The 16,502-nt window shown below is 58.6% G+C and overlaps 2 protein-coding genes across 2 annotated transcripts; one reads left to right on the top strand and one right to left on the bottom strand.

Annotated features, from left to right (window-relative positions):
* Positions 1–975: 975 nt before the first annotated feature.
* On the top strand, positions 976–2,422 carry BTG2 (BTG anti-proliferation factor 2). The gene is made up of 2 exons (XM_061362951.1): positions 976–1,132; positions 1,906–2,422. The coding sequence occupies exons 1-2, from the start codon at positions 1,015–1,017 to the stop codon at positions 2,244–2,246; spliced, it is 459 nt and encodes a 152-aa protein (XP_061218935.1). The 5' UTR covers positions 976–1,014; the 3' UTR covers positions 2,247–2,422.
* Positions 2,423–10,745: 8,323 nt separating this feature from the next.
* FMOD (fibromodulin) lies at positions 10,746–15,987 on the bottom strand. The gene is made up of 3 exons (XM_061362950.1): positions 15,529–15,987; positions 12,696–13,706; positions 10,746–11,242 (listed from the first exon to the last, which is right to left on the bottom strand). Exons 2-3 carry the CDS (start codon positions 13,684–13,686, stop codon positions 11,091–11,093), a joined length of 1,143 nt encoding a protein of 380 aa, XP_061218934.1. The 5' UTR covers positions 13,687–13,706; positions 15,529–15,987; the 3' UTR covers positions 10,746–11,090.
* Positions 15,988–16,502: the final 515 nt, after the last annotated feature.

Here is a 16,502-nt window from a genome sequence, read left to right as displayed (position 1 = left end):
GCTCCTCCTCTGCCCTCTCGCTGGGCTGGATGGTGGCAACCGAGGACGCTCGGTGCTGCTCCACACATGCCTTGGCTTGTTCTCCCTGTTCCATGATCCGACACGTCCTCTGTGCTGCAGCTGCCTCCCCTGGGATCCTGCTCATCCTCCCGCCTGGCTTCTGGCTTTAGGGAGGGATGGTGCCCTTGCTCCTCACCCTAAGTGCTCCTCAGGAGTGAGACAACAGTGGACATGGCAGTGTCCAGTGTTCACCCTCTGGAGCCTGCAAGCTGTTGGGACCTATTGGAAAGGATTTAGCCTAGTTCAGGGAATGGGGATGTGTCTTGGGGAAGGAAATTTGGTGATGGGAGCCTGGTGGGGGACACGCAGGCTCCCTGCACTGGGGACAGGAGGGTGTCACTGCCCACAGCCACCCCAGTGACCGCTCTGTGCTGTTTGGTCCAAGGCAGTTCCACTGATCCAGTGATGCCAGGTACATCCCAGTGCCTGTGATGGGCAGAAGCCCCGCGGCCGGGAGCAGACGGAGAGGGACCGGGCACCGGGACCGGGCTTCCACCACCCGGGACCCCCCCACGGTGGGGGGGGGGGTCACCTCGGACACCGGGTACCCCTAGAACCGGATCCCCGGGTGCCCCTGCGCTGGGGAAGGGGTGCAGGGACATTGGGGGGGGGTGAAGGCCCCCATCTTGACCCCGACCCCGGCCCCGTCCCCCCCATCCCGGGTCAGCCCCAAAATAGCGTCCGGTAACTCCCCCCCCCCCGCCGCCGTTGCAACTGCCATCGCGCCGTGACGTCACCGCTTCCCCCGCGCTGAGGTCAGGTTCTATTTGCATACCGCGTCCCTCAGCCAATCAGCGCCTCCGCCGCCCCTGACGCCATCCCCGCGCTACACGATATAAGGGCAGCGCGGCGCGGGCGCCGGAGATCGCGGAGCGGCGGGTGGGGCGGTGCTGGCCTCCTCCATCCCATCCCATCGGTCCCGGCAGGAGCCAGCGCCGCGAGCCGCGGCAGGACATGGTCCCCGAGATCGCCGCCGCCGTCGGCTTCGTCTCCGGGCTGCTGCGGACGCGGGGCTGCATCAGCGAGCAGCAGCTCCAGGTCTTCAGCGGGGCGCTGCGGGAGGCGCTCGCAGGTAAGGGGCAGCGAAGCGGCTTCGTGGAGGGGGGGGGCGAGCCCGTTCGGTGTCCTTTGGAGCTCCCTGGGTCGCTCCCAGCGTCTGGAGTCCCTCCATGGGTGCCTATGGGCATCCTCTTGTGTCTGTGCTGCCCTTGTTGCTTTCGTGCCTTTGGGTGCTCGTAGGGATGCGTGTGTCTCCCTGAGCACTCACCGGTATCCCTGTGGGGCTCTGGGGCAACACCTCCAGCCCTGGAAGTGAATCGGTTCCCTGCTTAGTCTGCGGGCTTTGTGCAGCCCGTCTTGAAGCTGCTCCTTCTGGGATCAGGGTACAGGTGATCCGAAGCTGATCTCTTTGCCCTGTGTCGGTGGGGTCTGGCGCTCTCATCCGCGCTGGGTGGTTCAAGTGTCTCCTCCCAGCCTGACCCAGCTTTACGTTATCAGCGCTAGGGAGGGGTGGTTGGTTTGCTGCTGTGCTGAGATAAAGGGGTAGCAGCGTGCCCCGGAGCTTAGGGAATGACCTGGGTTGCGGTGGTTCTTTGTCCATGGTACGGTGTCTGCTATGGCCACCGCGGTTTTGGGGTGAGGTGGTGTTGGGGTCCCATCACTGTGGCTGGGGTGTCTGGGACCCGAAGAGCTGCGTTCCTGTGCCTTGGAGCAGTTGAGTGCTTGAATCTGCTGGAGGCAGCCTAAGGAGGACAGCGAGGTGTGGGAGCCCCTTGGGACCGCAGCGGGACACAGCCCTGCTCCGAGCTGCTGCTCACAGCTCTTCCCTTGTCGCTTCCCTTACAGAGCACTACAAACACCACTGGTTTCCTGAGAAACCCTTCAAAGGCTCTGGATATCGCTGCATCCGTATCAACCACAAAATGGACCCCCTTATCAGCAAGGCAGCTAGCCACATCGGACTCAGCCTCTCACAGCTCTACCAGCTCCTGCCCAGCGAGCTCACGCTCTGGGTGGACCCTTACGAAGTCTCGTACCGCATCGGGGAGGACGGCTCCATCTGTGTCTTGTACGAAGCAACTGCAACGAAACCAGGCAGCTCCTATGGGGTGCTCACCTGCAAGAACCAGCTGATGTTGGGTCGCACCAGTCCTGCCAAGAACTACATCATGACTGTCTCCAGCTAAACACTCCTCTTGTCCATACACTGCCAAGACACAGGCTACTGTATACCTCACGTGAGGATCTATTTTTAAGATGAAGAGCTATTTATATTTTTTAAAAAAATTCCAAGAAAATCCATAATTAAAATATTTGGGCACTGCTTCGAGCTGGAGCGGTGCCTTTAGGTGCCTTTTTTAAAGCTGTTGCAAGCTGATGAGTTTTTATTCTGAAGCCGATATCTACCTAATTAGTGTTGGATGGTCATTTGGGGCTGGTTTGGTCACTTGGGCAGCTTGGAATGGAGGATGAGGGGGAAGAGCCAGGCTGGGAAGTGTGGCTTGGTGGTGGCTCATTCTGTGTCACCTCTTTGCCACCCTGGTACCCAACGCTGTTGTATTGCGGTAGTGTTGGGGAAGGGATGAAGGAGTTGCTGTCTTCCCTCTGCTAACTTCACCCCTCAGCTGGTCTGATCTCTCTGGGGTCTGGATTAAGTGTTTGTGGGAAGCTCACCTCAGGGCTGAGTGATGCTGGGGACCCTGGATCCCTCTCTTGCCTTTGCACATCTCTGGACCCACTTTGTGAGTATTGCAGCTCTGCTCTGCCCCACTCCAAGCACAAAGTGAGGGGGACCGTGGCCTGTCTCCATCCCCTCTGTCTTTCCTATCTGCTGCTGAAAGGGGCCACGTGGGTATCTGTGTCCTGTGAAGTGGAGCAAGGCAGAGATGCTCTGGGGCTCAGGGTGTGCAGAGGAGGTCCCCAAGATGAATATTGCAGCACTGGAGCACTGCTTTGTCCTGGTGCTCCCTGGTACCTGAATCATTGAGCAGCTGTGAATTACAAAGCCTTTCTGCTACGTGCAGCTTAGACACCAGCCCATGACCCCCACTTCTCTTGTGAAAGCTGCCTAATCCAATGCTGATGACTTGCCGAGCCACTTCTCCAGAAGAGCTGAAGCAACTCACCTTGTGCTGTGGAGGTTGGTGTGTGAGACCCCCTTTTCCCTTAATCAGAAGTACTTGGGGGGGGGGCTCTCTTCCTCTCTGTGGGGTGGTTGGATGCTTTGGTGTCCTAATGCTGCTGTTTAAGTCACAGCACTCCATTCTCCTCCCGCTGTGGGTGATGCGCTGGCCCTGGGAGCCCTCTCTGCTGACACCTTGGTAAGGGCATCACTTGGTTCTGAGCTCTTGGTACACAAGTTTTGCACAATTAAGGCCTTCTCCTGTGCTCTGTTCAGGCAAACCTCCTCTTGTAGGCCCAGGGGTGCTGGTCTTCAGGGAGACTGCCCCAGTGATGGTCAGGAGTTGGCCCTTAAACCTACAATGGGATGGGAGCCAAAGTGCTGCCCCAGGAGCTTAACCTATTGGGAATGAGCCTTTCCCAGGGTGTTGTATATATCTGTTGCCTTTTTACTTACCAGCTCCTCCAGTGATCCTGCATTGAGGAGGCAGGACCTGGCCACTGGGGCTGTAATGAAACTTTCCCAGCTCTGTCTCTCAGCCCATGGGTTTTAACCTGGCACTGACTGGTCTAACCAGAGTCATTCTTGCCCAGCCTTGGATGAATCAAGTTCTCAGACGTTTGTGCAATATATTTCCACATCTTGGGTGCTCTGGGAGAGGAAGGAAGCCTCCAACCACCGCAGTCATTAGCTTGGGTTTTCATAGGTAAGCATCACCCAGCACAAGTCCCCATCTCTAACCCCTAAAGGAAGCTCAGCTCCTTGTAAGCCTCAAATCCTGACTTCCAGAGATGGAAAAGCAGCCCTCAGAAAATGTCAAGTGGGGGAGTTTGTCCTTGGAACGGGAATAGCAGACGTTGGCTCTGGGGTTGCATCACTTCCCTCTGCATCTCTTGAATTTCTCCCGTCAGCATGAACTGAAGCACTTGGGGCTTTTCCCTTGGTGAACTTGTGCAATAGGTGACCTCACTGAGAGGGGAGCACTTGGGAGCTTGGAAAAAGCCATCTCCCTTTCCAAGAAAAAGGGATCTTGGTGCTTCTTGGACCTGCTCACGTGGAAAGCCCATGGTGAGAGCTGCAGGCAGTGTTTGCTTTGCTGGACCCCTTGGTGATGGGGAGTTTCCTGAAGGCTGGTACTTCCTTGGGTTCCTGTTTCTCATGTTCCTCCTTTTGATTCCTTTCCCTTCCTCTTCCCAGAAGAGCTCTTCAGGAGCAGCCCACACCAAAGGAACACACTAGAATTGCCCTTATCATGCCCTCACTTCCATAGCTAAAATAGCCAAGGCTCCTTTTTGTCCCTGGTGTGAGCCTCATGCTAAAGGTGTTGGATTTTGGCTTCACACCCCTAACTCGGGGTAGGACCCATTCCTCTCTTGTAGCTGGTTAAAGCTGTGAATTGCTGTTCTCTTGCCTTCTGCCTCCGAGCCTGATGCTCCACCGTGGTGCTGAGTGTGTGTGTATGGAGAGGATGGATTGGAGGGGTTTCCTGGTGGGGTTTTCACCAGCTGGACTGTTGACCGGGACCTGCTTTTGTACTGGGTGCAAATGGGGAATGAGTTTGTAAAGCTACACGTGGAGGGCTCCTCTCACTGTACAGTCGTCTTTTTATATCCAGAATGTACAGATCCTTTGTCAGATGCTTTTTGTTACTTTAATAAATATGTAGCAGCATAAATGAGCCGTGCTTTCGTGTTGGGAGCTCGGGAAGAGAGGGTGAGGGTTGGGATTGCAGCCCAAATCCCACACTCGGGAGTGCTGCGGGCTTGGCTCAAGTGTGGGTGTCAAGGAGCTTTAGAAAGAAGCTGCTTAGTCAACACGCTGATTCTCACCCTGACCCTCCGAACCCATGGAATGAGGGCTGGGAATGGGTCTGGTGACTAACACGGGGCTGTGGGTGTCCTGCCCTGTGCTGACTGCAGGGTTCTGGCTTGGGGAGCAGGAATGCGGTGTCCTGCCAGGGCATGAAGGTGGTGTGGAGTCAACTGCCCAACCCTGGGAATGGCACCAATGCAGCAATTAATGACCTGAGCGGGGTGCAGGGGCAGGTCCTGGCTCAGCAGCCCTGAGGAATCCTCAGCAGAGGAAGGGTGAGGGATCACGGGGCTCAACCACTCAAGCCAATGGAGGATGCTCTGGGCCTGTCATGGCAAAGGCAGCTGGGTTGATTCACAGCAGATCCTGTTTTGGCTGCATGGAGAGGCTGTGGCTGCAGCCCTGCTTGCTCAGGTGGGGATGTCCAGGTTGTGCTCAACCCCTCTCTGCTCTCCTCTTCGAGCCAACCTCATCTAAAGCCCTTCTCTAAACCATCTTGGGGTGGTTTCAGCCCAAACCTCCATTCTTATGGAGTTCTGGAGTGCTTAAATCACATCACAGCCTGGTGGGTTCCTTGTGCCACAGGGGCATGGGCCTGTCCCCAAGTGGGGGCAAACTGCTTTGGTCAGAGTGTGCCACCCCCGAGAGGCAAACAACCCATGGGGTGATCTCTGCTCCTGTCTGAGCTCAGCCCTTCATTAGCTCCCATGAGCACACCCCAATTGCTGCTGCTGGTGGAACAGGGATGGCAGGAGGAGCTGGTGTCCCAGGAGTCATCCCGGTTCAAAGGCTGGGTGAAGGCAGAGGATGGTGGCCTTCCTCCCTCTGGCCCGGCAGGACCAGTGTACGGTGCTCTGAGACCCATCGTGCTGTGCTCCCTGCCTGGCATCTGGGGCAGCATCATTGAAAAGGTGAGATAAAAATACAGCTCTTACACATGGAGCATCCCGTGAGGAGTCAACCAGCCCCTGGCAGCCTTTTAGTGACTGACTCAGGTTCTATTCTTAGTTTGCTCGTCATTTTCCTGCTGGCAGGATCCTGGTTCCTGGTGTACAGGCTGGGTTAGTACCAGGGCGAGCTTTATCTGCCCCCCCTCCCCAAGTTCTTCCTAAATCTATGAGCTCATCTCAGTCTCCTCTCTGTCAGGTTAAAGCCATTCCCCTTATCCTCTCCCTACATCCCTTGCCCAAAGCCCCTCTCCATCTTCCTTATAGCCATCCCCATCCCTATCCATCCATCCCAGCCCCCTCCCCGGCGGTGGGACCGGCTCCATCCCTCTCCTTTACGACCCGTTGGTGGGATAAAAGGGGTTTGTTGGCGGCAGCAACCGGTGCATGGGGACAGCCGCTGCCATCTGCGCGCCGGGGCCGGGTGCTGGTTCTCCTTTCACGCACCACTGAGCTTTGCACCTTTTGTTTCCCAGGGAGCAGAGCGGCCCCAGCAGCGCACGGGTCAGGGCAGGGCTTGTGGGGGGGGCACTGGTGCCTCTTGTTCAGTGGGATAATAGCAGTGGTTGTTCTTTAGGGGGCTGCGGTGTTGGGTAGCACGGTGCTGAGCATCCCCAGTGCCCCCACGCTGCATCCAGCAGCGCAAGGTGCCCTGGTACCGTGCTGCGGGTGCTGGTGCTCAGTGGGGAGCATCCCAACACAAAGGGTGCTGTGGCCGTGTTCCCAAGGGATGCCATGCCCCTTGTCCCCAAGGGATGCCATGCCCCTTGTCCCTGAGGGATGCCATGCCCCTTGTTCCCAAGGGATGCCATGCCCCTTGTCCCCGAGGGATGCCATGCCCCATGTCCCCGAGGGATGCCATGCCCCTTGTCCCCGAGGGATGCCATGTCCCTTGTCCCCGAGGGATGCCATGTCCCTTGTCCCCAAGGGATGCCATGCCCCTTGTTCCCAAGGGATGCCATGCCCCTTGTTCCCAAGGGATGCCATGCCCCTTGTTCCCAAGGGATGCCATGCCTCTTGTCCCCAAGGGATGCCATGCCCCTTGTCCCCAAGGGATGCCATGTCCCTTGTCCCCAAGGGATGCCATGCCCTGTGTCCGTGAGGGAAGGCCATAACTATTGTTCCTGAGGGACATGAAGCCCCACGTCCCCAGGGATGCCATACCCCCATCCTGAAGGATGCCGTGCCCCTTATCCCAAGGGATGCCCCTGAGGGATCCCATACCCTGGCAGCAGCAATGAGGAGAGAGCAGGGGATGGTGGGAGCAGCCAGAGGCTGTCCCGGGGCTGTTTGTGCTTCCTCATGGAGCGGTGCCTGGGCTTTGTTCAGGGCTTGGAGCCATCATCTGCTTCCTTCTGAGCCCCGGCTCCGGGCCCAGCCTGGAGCTGGAGCTGGGACGAGCCCTGCGTGTCCTGGAAGCGCGTTCCCTGGCTCCAAGGAGGGATCATGGCACTGACCCAGGAAGGGCTCATGGGGCCACATCACTACGGTGGCAGCACGCAAGGAGCTGTGAGTCCCCTGCCAGCCCCATGGCCCTGAAGGAGAAGGGTTTAAGGGTCTGAGCCCCAGGACCCACCAGCTCATGTCAGGAGGTGCTGGAGCATCCCTCAACGGGGCTGGTACCTGCCCCATCCCCTCTGCCAGGGCCTCTCATCCCAATGGGTATCCCTGGGAGCTGGTGTCAATGGCAGGGGGATGCAGCAGCCTCTCCTTTGGGGAGCCTCCGGGAAACGTGTTATTGGAAACAGGCTGGAGGCAACAATATCCCTAAGCCCCGCTTGTCGCCGGCATTCCCAGCTGCCAGACGAAGGGCGAGGCCCATTTTCCCTCTGACAATGCCCTTTTACCAGGGAGTTTGTTTCTATTATAGCACCGGATAAAGCGGAGCAGGAGAAGGCTGGGGCTGGAGCGGAGCAGCTGCCCCTGCTGCCTCCTCCAGGGCTTTGTTGTGAGTTAAAAGGCCGGGTCGGGGCTCAGACACCCCATACGGTCCCATAGAGCATCCCCTCCTGGTCCCCATGGGGGGCTCTGCAGTGGGACTGGCTGGGATCTGCCCCCCCTCAGGCACAGACCATGTGTTGGGGGTGCTTAGAGGAGCCTGGTGGGGGTCTCTGCCAGTGTGAGGGGCACTGAGCTTCCCTCTTGGTCCTTTGTCCCCTTTGGAATGGCTGCTGATGGGGTTCGGCTGCAGCCCAAGGCCATGCTCCTGGGGCCTGTGAAGGGTTGGGGTGTCAGAGCAATGAACCCCCCCCTTTAAAGGGATGGAGAGGAGCGATGCTGAGCCCCTGCCCCACATGCAGGGCACAGGGCTGGGACGTGGAGCAGGGACAAAGCCTGGCTTGGTATTTCCCACACGTGCTGCGGGACAGATGGCGCTGGAACAAAAGGGGAGGCAAGAATGGGAGCTGAACAGATCCTGCCCCATCCCCACAATCCCATCTCCATTGCTGCCGATGTGGAGCAGCAAGAGCAGGACCCCCCTGTCCCTCCGAGCCTCAGCCTTGTCCCTGTGAAACGGGCTCATCCCTTGGGATCCTGCTGTTGTGCCAGCCCCTTTTCCCGCTGCCTCTGCACTTTCCTTATCTCTTCCCATGGGCTGGATCCGAGTGGCTGGTTAATGCTCAACCTTTATTGCCCATTGCAGACGTGGTGGTGGCACCGTGACCAGGCCACCGGCCCCTTTGTCCCCTCCGCTCAGCAAGGTTTGAGGTGAAGAACTGAGCAAAGGGAAGCACAGGGATGGGGCCGTGCCTGGACCCCACATCCCTGGATGGGGCAGTTGGGTCAAACCCGTTTTCCAAAGGGAAAAAATACTTCCAGGGATTGTTGTTAAGCGCAGATCCTGCGCTTCCCAAGGAAACGTGCTCCTGAAGGGGTGTTTGTAAAGGGCTTGGGAAGGGTTCGAGCTGCAAAGGGATAAAAGAAAGTGAAGGAATGTGGGGGGAAAGAGGCTGGAAAGAAGCAGAGAGGAAATATGGGGGGTGTTGGGAATCCTGCCCATCCTTATGGGAATGCTGGGGTTTGGGTCTCACACAGGGACAGACAAGGGGTGATGGGGGGGGGCAGCAGCTGCTGGTGCCTCCTGCAGGAGCCCCACAGCGCCTCAGTGCTGGGGCACAGCCCCCAGAGGCCGGGGGAGCTCTTTGTGTTGGTTGGTTTGGGGTTTCCCCCCTCCTTTATGCTGCTCTGTGGGGCTGCACAAAGCCCTGAGCTCCCTCCCTCCTCCTCCTCCTCCTCCTTCCCGGTGGGATGCAGGCAGTGGGGCCCCCTGGACACTGCATCCCCTCCCAGCAACAGGAGGAGGAGGATGAGGAGGGGGACGAGCCAGCCCCATCACAACAAGGTGGTGATTGGGCACTCGTGGGCTCAGCAAGGACCAATGGGGCCTGAACGGTGAGAAGTGGGGCAGGGAGAACTGACCCCATCACCTCCACCCCAAGGGATGCAGGGCCCCAGCTGGTGTAAATCAGCAATCCCTGTGTGGATAAAGCTGCTCTGCTGGGAGCAGGCTCTGCTGCTGGGTCCCTATGGAGGGGATGGGTTTGTTTTAGATGGAGCCTGCAAGCCTCATCCCCTGCTGCTCCCGAAGAGATGTGGTTGGTGTGGGGTTGGGGCTGCAGCTCTGCTCTGTCCCCTTCCCACCCGGCCTGCTGGGTGCTTCCCAGAGGGAGAGGAGGATGATGATGGGCTGTGGTACCCATTGGAGCCGTCCTGCACTGGAGCTGCAGGGCTCTGGGACATCCCAAGGGAGCTCAGTGCATGGCTCTGCTCTCCCTATCCCAAAGCAGGGTCAGGTTTGCCTCTCCCTGTGCCCTTTTTCCCAGTGGGAGCTGATTTCACCCCATGTCTCAGCCCAGCTTCACCCAAGCAAGTGCTGCTTGCGGTGGGCACCCATGGGTGCTATGGTTTTGGCCAGGGCCACCCTTCCAGCACGGACAGGACCATGTGTGAGAGGCAATGCTGGCATCTAGTGACAGCCCCTGGGGTGTGCAGTGGGATCCCTTTGGTTTGGGACCCAGGAGAACGTGAAAGCATCCCAAGAATGGGGACCAATTTTGCTGGTGGTGCGGCCATCCCTTCCCTCGCAACCAACGCTTTTCCATGGGTGGAATATGCACGGATCCATCTGGGATGCGCTGGAGCAGCAGCTCCTCACTGTGGGGAAGGCGGTTGCTGCACATATCCAGCCTGGATTACGCCTGGAGAAGCTCTGGTGTGCAGGAGCCGCCCCCATTCCCAGACTCTGGCATCTGCTTTTGGGATTCCTCAGACACGGTGCGTGCAGGTACAGAAAGGGCTTTATTGGGGGGTATGAGATGTAGAGCTCATGCGCCGGTGGTACCCAGGGTTGGGTTTGTGCCTAGTGTCAGCATGCAGTTTAAATGCGGAGGGTCTTGGGTGACCTCTTGCAGGTCAGCCCCAAAGCTCAGCTGCCCCTTTGGTTCCCAAACTCAACCGTCCAAGGAACCAAGTCACTGCAATGGTGTCGTTATGGAGGTTGTAAGTGGGAGACCCTGGAGCTGGGGATGATGGCACCGGGAATTGCCTCATCCCATGAGCCTGGTCCTGCCCTGAGCTGGTGGCTTGGGGAAGGTGTGAGCCCCCCTTGGTGGCTCTTTCTCAGGGTGCTGCTCTCCAACCTCAGCAGTTTCTCCTTTATCTCTGGAGCAGATGGAAAGGGGGAAAGGTAGAGGGGAAAGAGTGGATTTGCTCTTCCCTATCAAGATGCTGGGGTATTTTAACCCTTTACATCTCCCAACCTCCTGATGCTGCTCCTGGAGCCCGCAGGCTTGGGGTGAGTCCTTTTGGACCCAAACCTCTCCCCATGGGGTCAGATGCTCGGTGCCGTGTTTGGAGGTGGGATGAGCTGCATCCCATCCCGCTGCATCCCACCCAAACCAGGGGGAGAAGGTGAATGGGTGCAGCACTTTGGGGGGGTTCAGAGGGGGAATGTCCCACTCTGCATGGCCAGAGAGCTGGGAATAGGAAGCAGATGGGGGACAAGAGCTCCTGTGAGCTGGTGTTGGAGCACCCGGACTGTGCTGCTGCGGAAGCCAAGTCAAACCGTGTCAAGCTGCATTAAACAGGGGTGAGGGTCTCCCGGGAAGGGGGGAGCCAAGTCCTGAGCTGGGGAGGGGGCCGGGGCCGGGTTAGATCTCGATGATGGTGGCTCGGCGCAGGCACAAGGGCGCATCGGGGGGCACCGCGTTCCGCTTGATCTCGTTCCCATCCAGGCGCAGGACCTGGAGCCTGGAGTAGTTCATGACATCCACCACGGTGCAGAAGCTGCTGATGGAGAACTCTGCGGGGAGAGGGGAGATGGAGAGCTCAGAACAGGCTGCAGCCCCGGCCCCTGTGCTGTGGCTGGGTGAGGTGAGAGGTATCAAGGGGGAGATGCTCTGGAGATGGGTCTGAGGGTACCGACCTCAGGGCCGCTTTATCACAGAATCCCAGCCTGGTTTGGGAAGGGACCTTAAAGCTCCTCCAGCTCCAACCCCTGCCACAGGCAGGGACCCCTTCCACTGGAGCAGCTTGCTCCAAGCTCCATCCAACCTGGCCAGGGATGGGGCAGCCACAGCTTGTCGTGCTTTAAGCTTCTGAGGCTTCACACAGTGCATCCTGAGGTTGGACATCCCTGTCCCCACCCCATGCCCGCAGACATCCCCTTTCCTGGCCCCATTGAGGGATGCTCCATCCCAATCCGGGGCTGGCTTTGGAGGGATGGAGCAGATGGAACCGGCTCCAAGTGCTTTGTGTAAGGTTTGGGCGAGAAGCGACCGCCTAGATGGCAGCAGAGCTCCAGGCCGGCTGCTGCCGGGGAAGGCAGCGGTTGCTGTGGGACCCCTTGCGTTGGGCTGAGGGCTCCGTGGTGCTTCCATGGCGTTTATGGGCAGACGTTAACAGCTACAGAGGGCAAACACTTGGGAATGTGCTCTTGGATTCGTGTTTCCCTGCTCCCTGGGTTGAGTGTTCCCTCTGCAGCGGCCCACGGCTGCACTGACACATCCCTGTCCCCATCCCAAGGCTTGCTTTGGGGGTCCTGCACTGCACCGGGGTGATCCTGCCCTTGGCAGATGAGAGCAGAAAACCTGGATTTTCCCAGGATTCTGCTTGGCTGGGTTGCTTTCTTTTTTTCCCTGGCTTATTTTTGTAAGCAGCAGCCCCAGAACAATCTGTTCCTTTTATTTATTTGTGTATTACACGGAGGGAATTCTGGCCCTGGCAGAAGATGCTGCATTCATGGCTCTAATAACCCAGAGCCCTGGCAGGGATGTGGCCCCTGCCTGCAGACCCAGCCCTTGGAGGGGGTTTGGGGCTATGGGCTGTGCTGGTGCTGCTCCATCCCTGTCCCCTGCATTAGCACTGGCCAGAGGGATGCGTGTTCCCATGTGTAGTGACCATAGGGACCTCCCCACCTCTGGCTGCTCTGTTGGTGATGGGTGCGATGCTGAGCTAAAGGTGAAGTCCCATCCCCAGGCTGCGCATCAGCTTCTCCTCACAGTTTCTGCTCTCTAACCAGGCCTCTGCTGAGTGCCCAGCAAAACCAGTGCGGTGCTGTGCATCACTGCTGTGTTGTGCTGGGACACATCAGGCCGTGCTCCTGCCTTGCTGAGGGCCATCACGAAGTCTCCCAGATTCCAGCTTCCTGCTCATTACCGCAAGCAGTGCCCCATGGGGAGGTTCTGCATCCCCATCTCCCCATCCCACCACCATCCCCTGCTCCTCCCTGCGTTGGTGGATGGGTTTTTGCTCACCGTTGATTTGGTTCCCTTGCAGGTAAAGGTTCTCGAGGTTGGTGCTGACCCGGGGGATCTTCTGGAGCCTGTTGTAAGAGAGATCCAGCTCGAGGATGCTGCTGCTGTTGAACGTGTTGGAGGAGAGCCCTTGGTTTGTCAGGCTGTTGTGGGACATCCGTACATAGAGCAGCTTGGGAGAGACCTTGAAATAGTCATCAGGGATGGTGTTGATGTAGTTGTACTCTAAGTAGAGCTGTTCCAAAGCCATCGGGAGCCCGTCGGGGACTTTCCTGAGGTGGTTGTAGCTCAGATCAGCGAGGATTAAGGACTTGAGCCCTTTGAGGGATGCTCCCATCTCAAAGATGTAGTTGTGGCTGAGGTACAGCGCCGTGAGGTTCTCCAGCCCCTCCAGGGCGTTGGAGGGCACCTTGGAGATCTGATTGTAAGACAAGTGCAGCTCCCTGAGGGAGCGGGGCAAGGGGCTGGGCATCTTGGTCAGGTTGTTGTTGTTCATGTACAGCCTCTCCAGGCTTTTGAGCTTGGCAAACACCCTCTTGCCCATCTTCTCGCTGGAGATGCGGTTGTTGTGCAGCGCCAGCCACTCCAGCTCCGTGGCGTTGTCGAAGGCTCCCTCTTGGATGGCGGTGATGAGGTTGTTCTGGAAGTAGACGTACTTCATGCGGGAGGGCACGAAGGGCAGGTACCGCAGGTTCCGGGTGTCGCAGTACATGGCTGAGGAGAAGTTGGGGGGACAATCGCACTCTTGGGGACACTGCCAGGAAGATGCTTGCATTGGTTCAGGCCCGGGTTCTGCCTCTGTGTCCGGGGCTGGTAGGTAGGAATACACATAAGGGGTGTTCTCATCCTCGTAGTAGGGCACGTAGTTATAGGAGGACATCCGGGACTGCCGCATGTAGTACTGCAACCAAGCCATGTCTTCTTCTTCATTGTACTGGCCCAGGGCGGCTCCACAGAGCCCAGCGAGGATGAGGATGGGAGCCCAGTGCATGGTGCTGGTGCTGGAGGGACCTGGGTGGGGGAGAAAGGAGGAGGAACCCATCAGTGGCATCAGGGCTGGAGGCAGAGCTGCACCCTGTGCCCCAGGGCTCCAGTGCGGTTGGAAGTGGCCATAGCCCTGCGTGGGGTTGGTGGCGCTTGGAAGCAGAGCTGGAAAACCCAAGGACCTGAGGGAATCCTACCCAAAAGATGTGGCTGCAGACATGGCCCCTGTTTGCAGGTACCTGATTGTCCCCCTTAGAAACCTCCATCCCAGGAGGGGTTTGCTTGCAACCCCCTTACTTGTGGGTATGTGGGGTACAGCTGAGGATGGAGATACAGCACGCATGGTCTGAAGCTGTGCAAGGACACCAGAGGTGCCCGGATTCACCTGCACTGGCTCTGCATGGGGAGGAGGGTGGGAGCTGCAGGAGCTCAAGGCTTGTTTTGGTGCAGCTCTATGTGTGCTCTGCTGGCTGGTGACAGGCTTTGCTGTGGGCTTCATCCAGCTCTCCCTTCCCCCATGGCAGCGCAGGATGCTCCCGCTGCTGCTGTGGATGCTGCTGAACGGCTCCTGCCTTTCTGGAGGGAAATCACTGCCAAGCTCTCGCTTCCCAACAGGAAAAGGGGCAGGAGCCGCCGGCCCCTTGAGGCCAGGTTAACCAGGAGCCATCACCATGGTGCTTGGACCCTGCCGAGGGCTCGCAGCCAGGGCAGAGCAAGGCAAACCCCATCCCTGAGCCCCTTGGCTTGGGTGGGCTCCGCTGATGCCCTGTGCCCAGCCCACCACAGGAGGCTCCAGCTCATCCCAGAGCACACAGAGCAGCCTTGGAGCTTGAAATCCCTCCAGGAAATACATGGGCTGTGCTGCTCCTGCCCGCTGGCTCCTAGAGACGTGGCTGGAGCACAGAGCTCTGGGGCTGCTGGTGCATCCCTGCCAGCTCCTGCTCCTGCCCTGCAGGACACGTGGCTGCTGGGTTGCAATGGGGTCTGTGGATGAGGCCCCCCCATGTCCTCACCCTGCACTGATGGGTGCCTGGCAAAGAGGGCACCGAGTGCTCTGAGGCTGCCCTGCCACCGGGGCACGCTGGCAGGATGCTTGTGCTGGAGGCAACGCAGGATTGAGGTGGTGGCAGGCAGGGATCGCTCCCATGCATCCTCCTCCTCTCCCTCCTTCCCCCTCCACTGCTCCCGCAGCCCAGGGGTGGATGAGACGTGGTCCTGTGGGATGCAGAGTGCAAGCGGGGAGCTTGGCAGGCACTGGGGAGCTCTGGCTCCAGGGCACTCTGCCTGATGGAATACCAGACCTTGCTCCACACTGCACTGAGCTGCTTTGGGGGGCCCCTCTGTGCAGGGTAGGATGGATCCATGGGGTCCCTCCTGCTGTTCTCATGCCCCCCTTCAACACAGTGGTAACCTCAGAGCTTGTCCTCGGCATCACTTCATTTGAAGGATGCTTCTCCCCACCCCGGTGGGGTGGGATCTGAGCTGAGGGTGCTGGGCTCTAGATCCATGTCACCTCCTGGTGTTCTCAGCCTAATGGGGTCAGCTCCTGTCCCTGAGAGGGAGCAGGGCTTGGAGCAAGGGGCTTCCCGATCTATGACCATCCATGGACCTGTCCCATTGCTGCTGTGCTGGGCATGAAACCAGCTCCCCCCAGCAAAGGCAATGGGCAGAGCTGGGGTGGGTATCGATGGCTATGGGCATCCAGCTCCCAACCAAGTGGGTGAGGAGCTGTGAGCAGCCAGAATGGGCATCCCCGCCTCGAGCTGTGCCACCCGTGTGGCTGGCATGTGGATGGAAACCAGGCTTCAAACACCACATCCAAAACCCCATCGTAAATCCAGGGACTTACCGAGGTGAGAGCCGCTGTTCCAAAGCCTCGCTGCTCCGCTGCGGGATCCCCGGGCTGTCCAGCAGCATGGGATGTGTCTCCCCCTTCGCAAAGGCTGGTGCCTGCCCTCGATCCCAACTCAAATATTGGGCTTGTGGTGAGGGCAGGGTGTTTTTGGGGGAGTGACCTCCCGGCAGCAGGCAGTTTGCAGGAGAGACTGGAAGAGACCCTAATGCTGCTGGCGTTATAAATAACCTGCTTCTTCTTTCCTCCCTCCTCTCCCTCCCTCCCGTCTTTTCTCATAGGAGTGCTGGCACTTTCCAGGCTCCCTCTGTTTAACAAGTTAGTGGAATCGGGGATGTTGTTTTGAAGAGGGCTCTTGTCAGCCCTCCTGTGTTTCTCATCAGGAGGCCTGGGGCCAGGTTGAAGCGGATCTGATTTGGAGGTGCCGTGGATGGGATTCTCGGGGAGAAAGGGGGGAATTCTCTTTAACTTTGGCAGCACCAGGAGTCAGCCCGGGAAGCCTCGGTTTATGCAAGTCCTGCCATGAAATATTTAGGATAAACATTTCCATGGACGATAAGGCTGCGGCATCCAAAGTAAATAAACTGCCTACCAAAGGGGCCACTGTGACAGCAGGAATCTGCCTGCAGCTTGGCAGGAGGGAGATGCCAGCCTGGCATCCCTGCAGGCGCTGCCCATCTGCCTGCAATGGGGCTGATGCTGGGGTAGGTACGTGGGGACAGGGCAGGGGTGACCCATGGCTGGGCAAAGACACCAGAGCTCACTCACACCTCCCAGTGCCAGCCTTGCCCTGGGCAGGGGACCCAGTGCTGTTGCAGTCCCCCTGCCCAGTCCCCATCCTGGCTCTCAGCTTTGGAGGCAGCTCTTCAAAGCATTTCCTCCCACCAGGAAAGGAAAGGAGGAGCCCCATCCACCCACCCATCCCGTGCCCAGGTCCTCCCAGGAGCCTGGAATCACTTGGAGAAGCTCCA

Source organism: Neopsephotus bourkii, unplaced genomic scaffold (assembly GCF_033783945.1).
Source record: "Neopsephotus bourkii isolate Nb327-2 ecotype Australia unplaced genomic scaffold, CSIRO-AGI_Nbou_v1 NB_1139, whole genome shotgun sequence".
In the NCBI taxonomy this organism is placed as follows: Eukaryota; Metazoa; Chordata; class Aves; order Psittaciformes; family Psittacidae; genus Neopsephotus; species Neopsephotus bourkii.
Note: the sequence above shows the minus strand (reverse complement) of the source record. Positions and strands in the feature narration are given on the sequence as shown.

Coding starts and splice junctions, on each gene's coding strand:
- BTG2 (XM_061362951.1), top strand. CDS start 1,015: ATGGTCCCCGAGATCGCCGCCGCCGTCGGCTTCGTCTCCGGGCTGCTG. Junction 1,133..1,905: donor GCTGCGGGAGGCGCTCGCAG/GTAAGGGGCAGC, acceptor CTTCCCTTACAG/AGCACTACAAACACCACTGG.
- FMOD (XM_061362950.1), bottom strand. CDS start 13,686: ATGCACTGGGCTCCCATCCTCATCCTCGCTGGGCTCTGTGGAGCCGCC. Junction 11,243..12,695: donor GCAAGGGAACCAAATCAACG/GTGAGCAAAAAC, acceptor CTCTCCCCGCAG/AGTTCTCCATCAGCAGCTTC.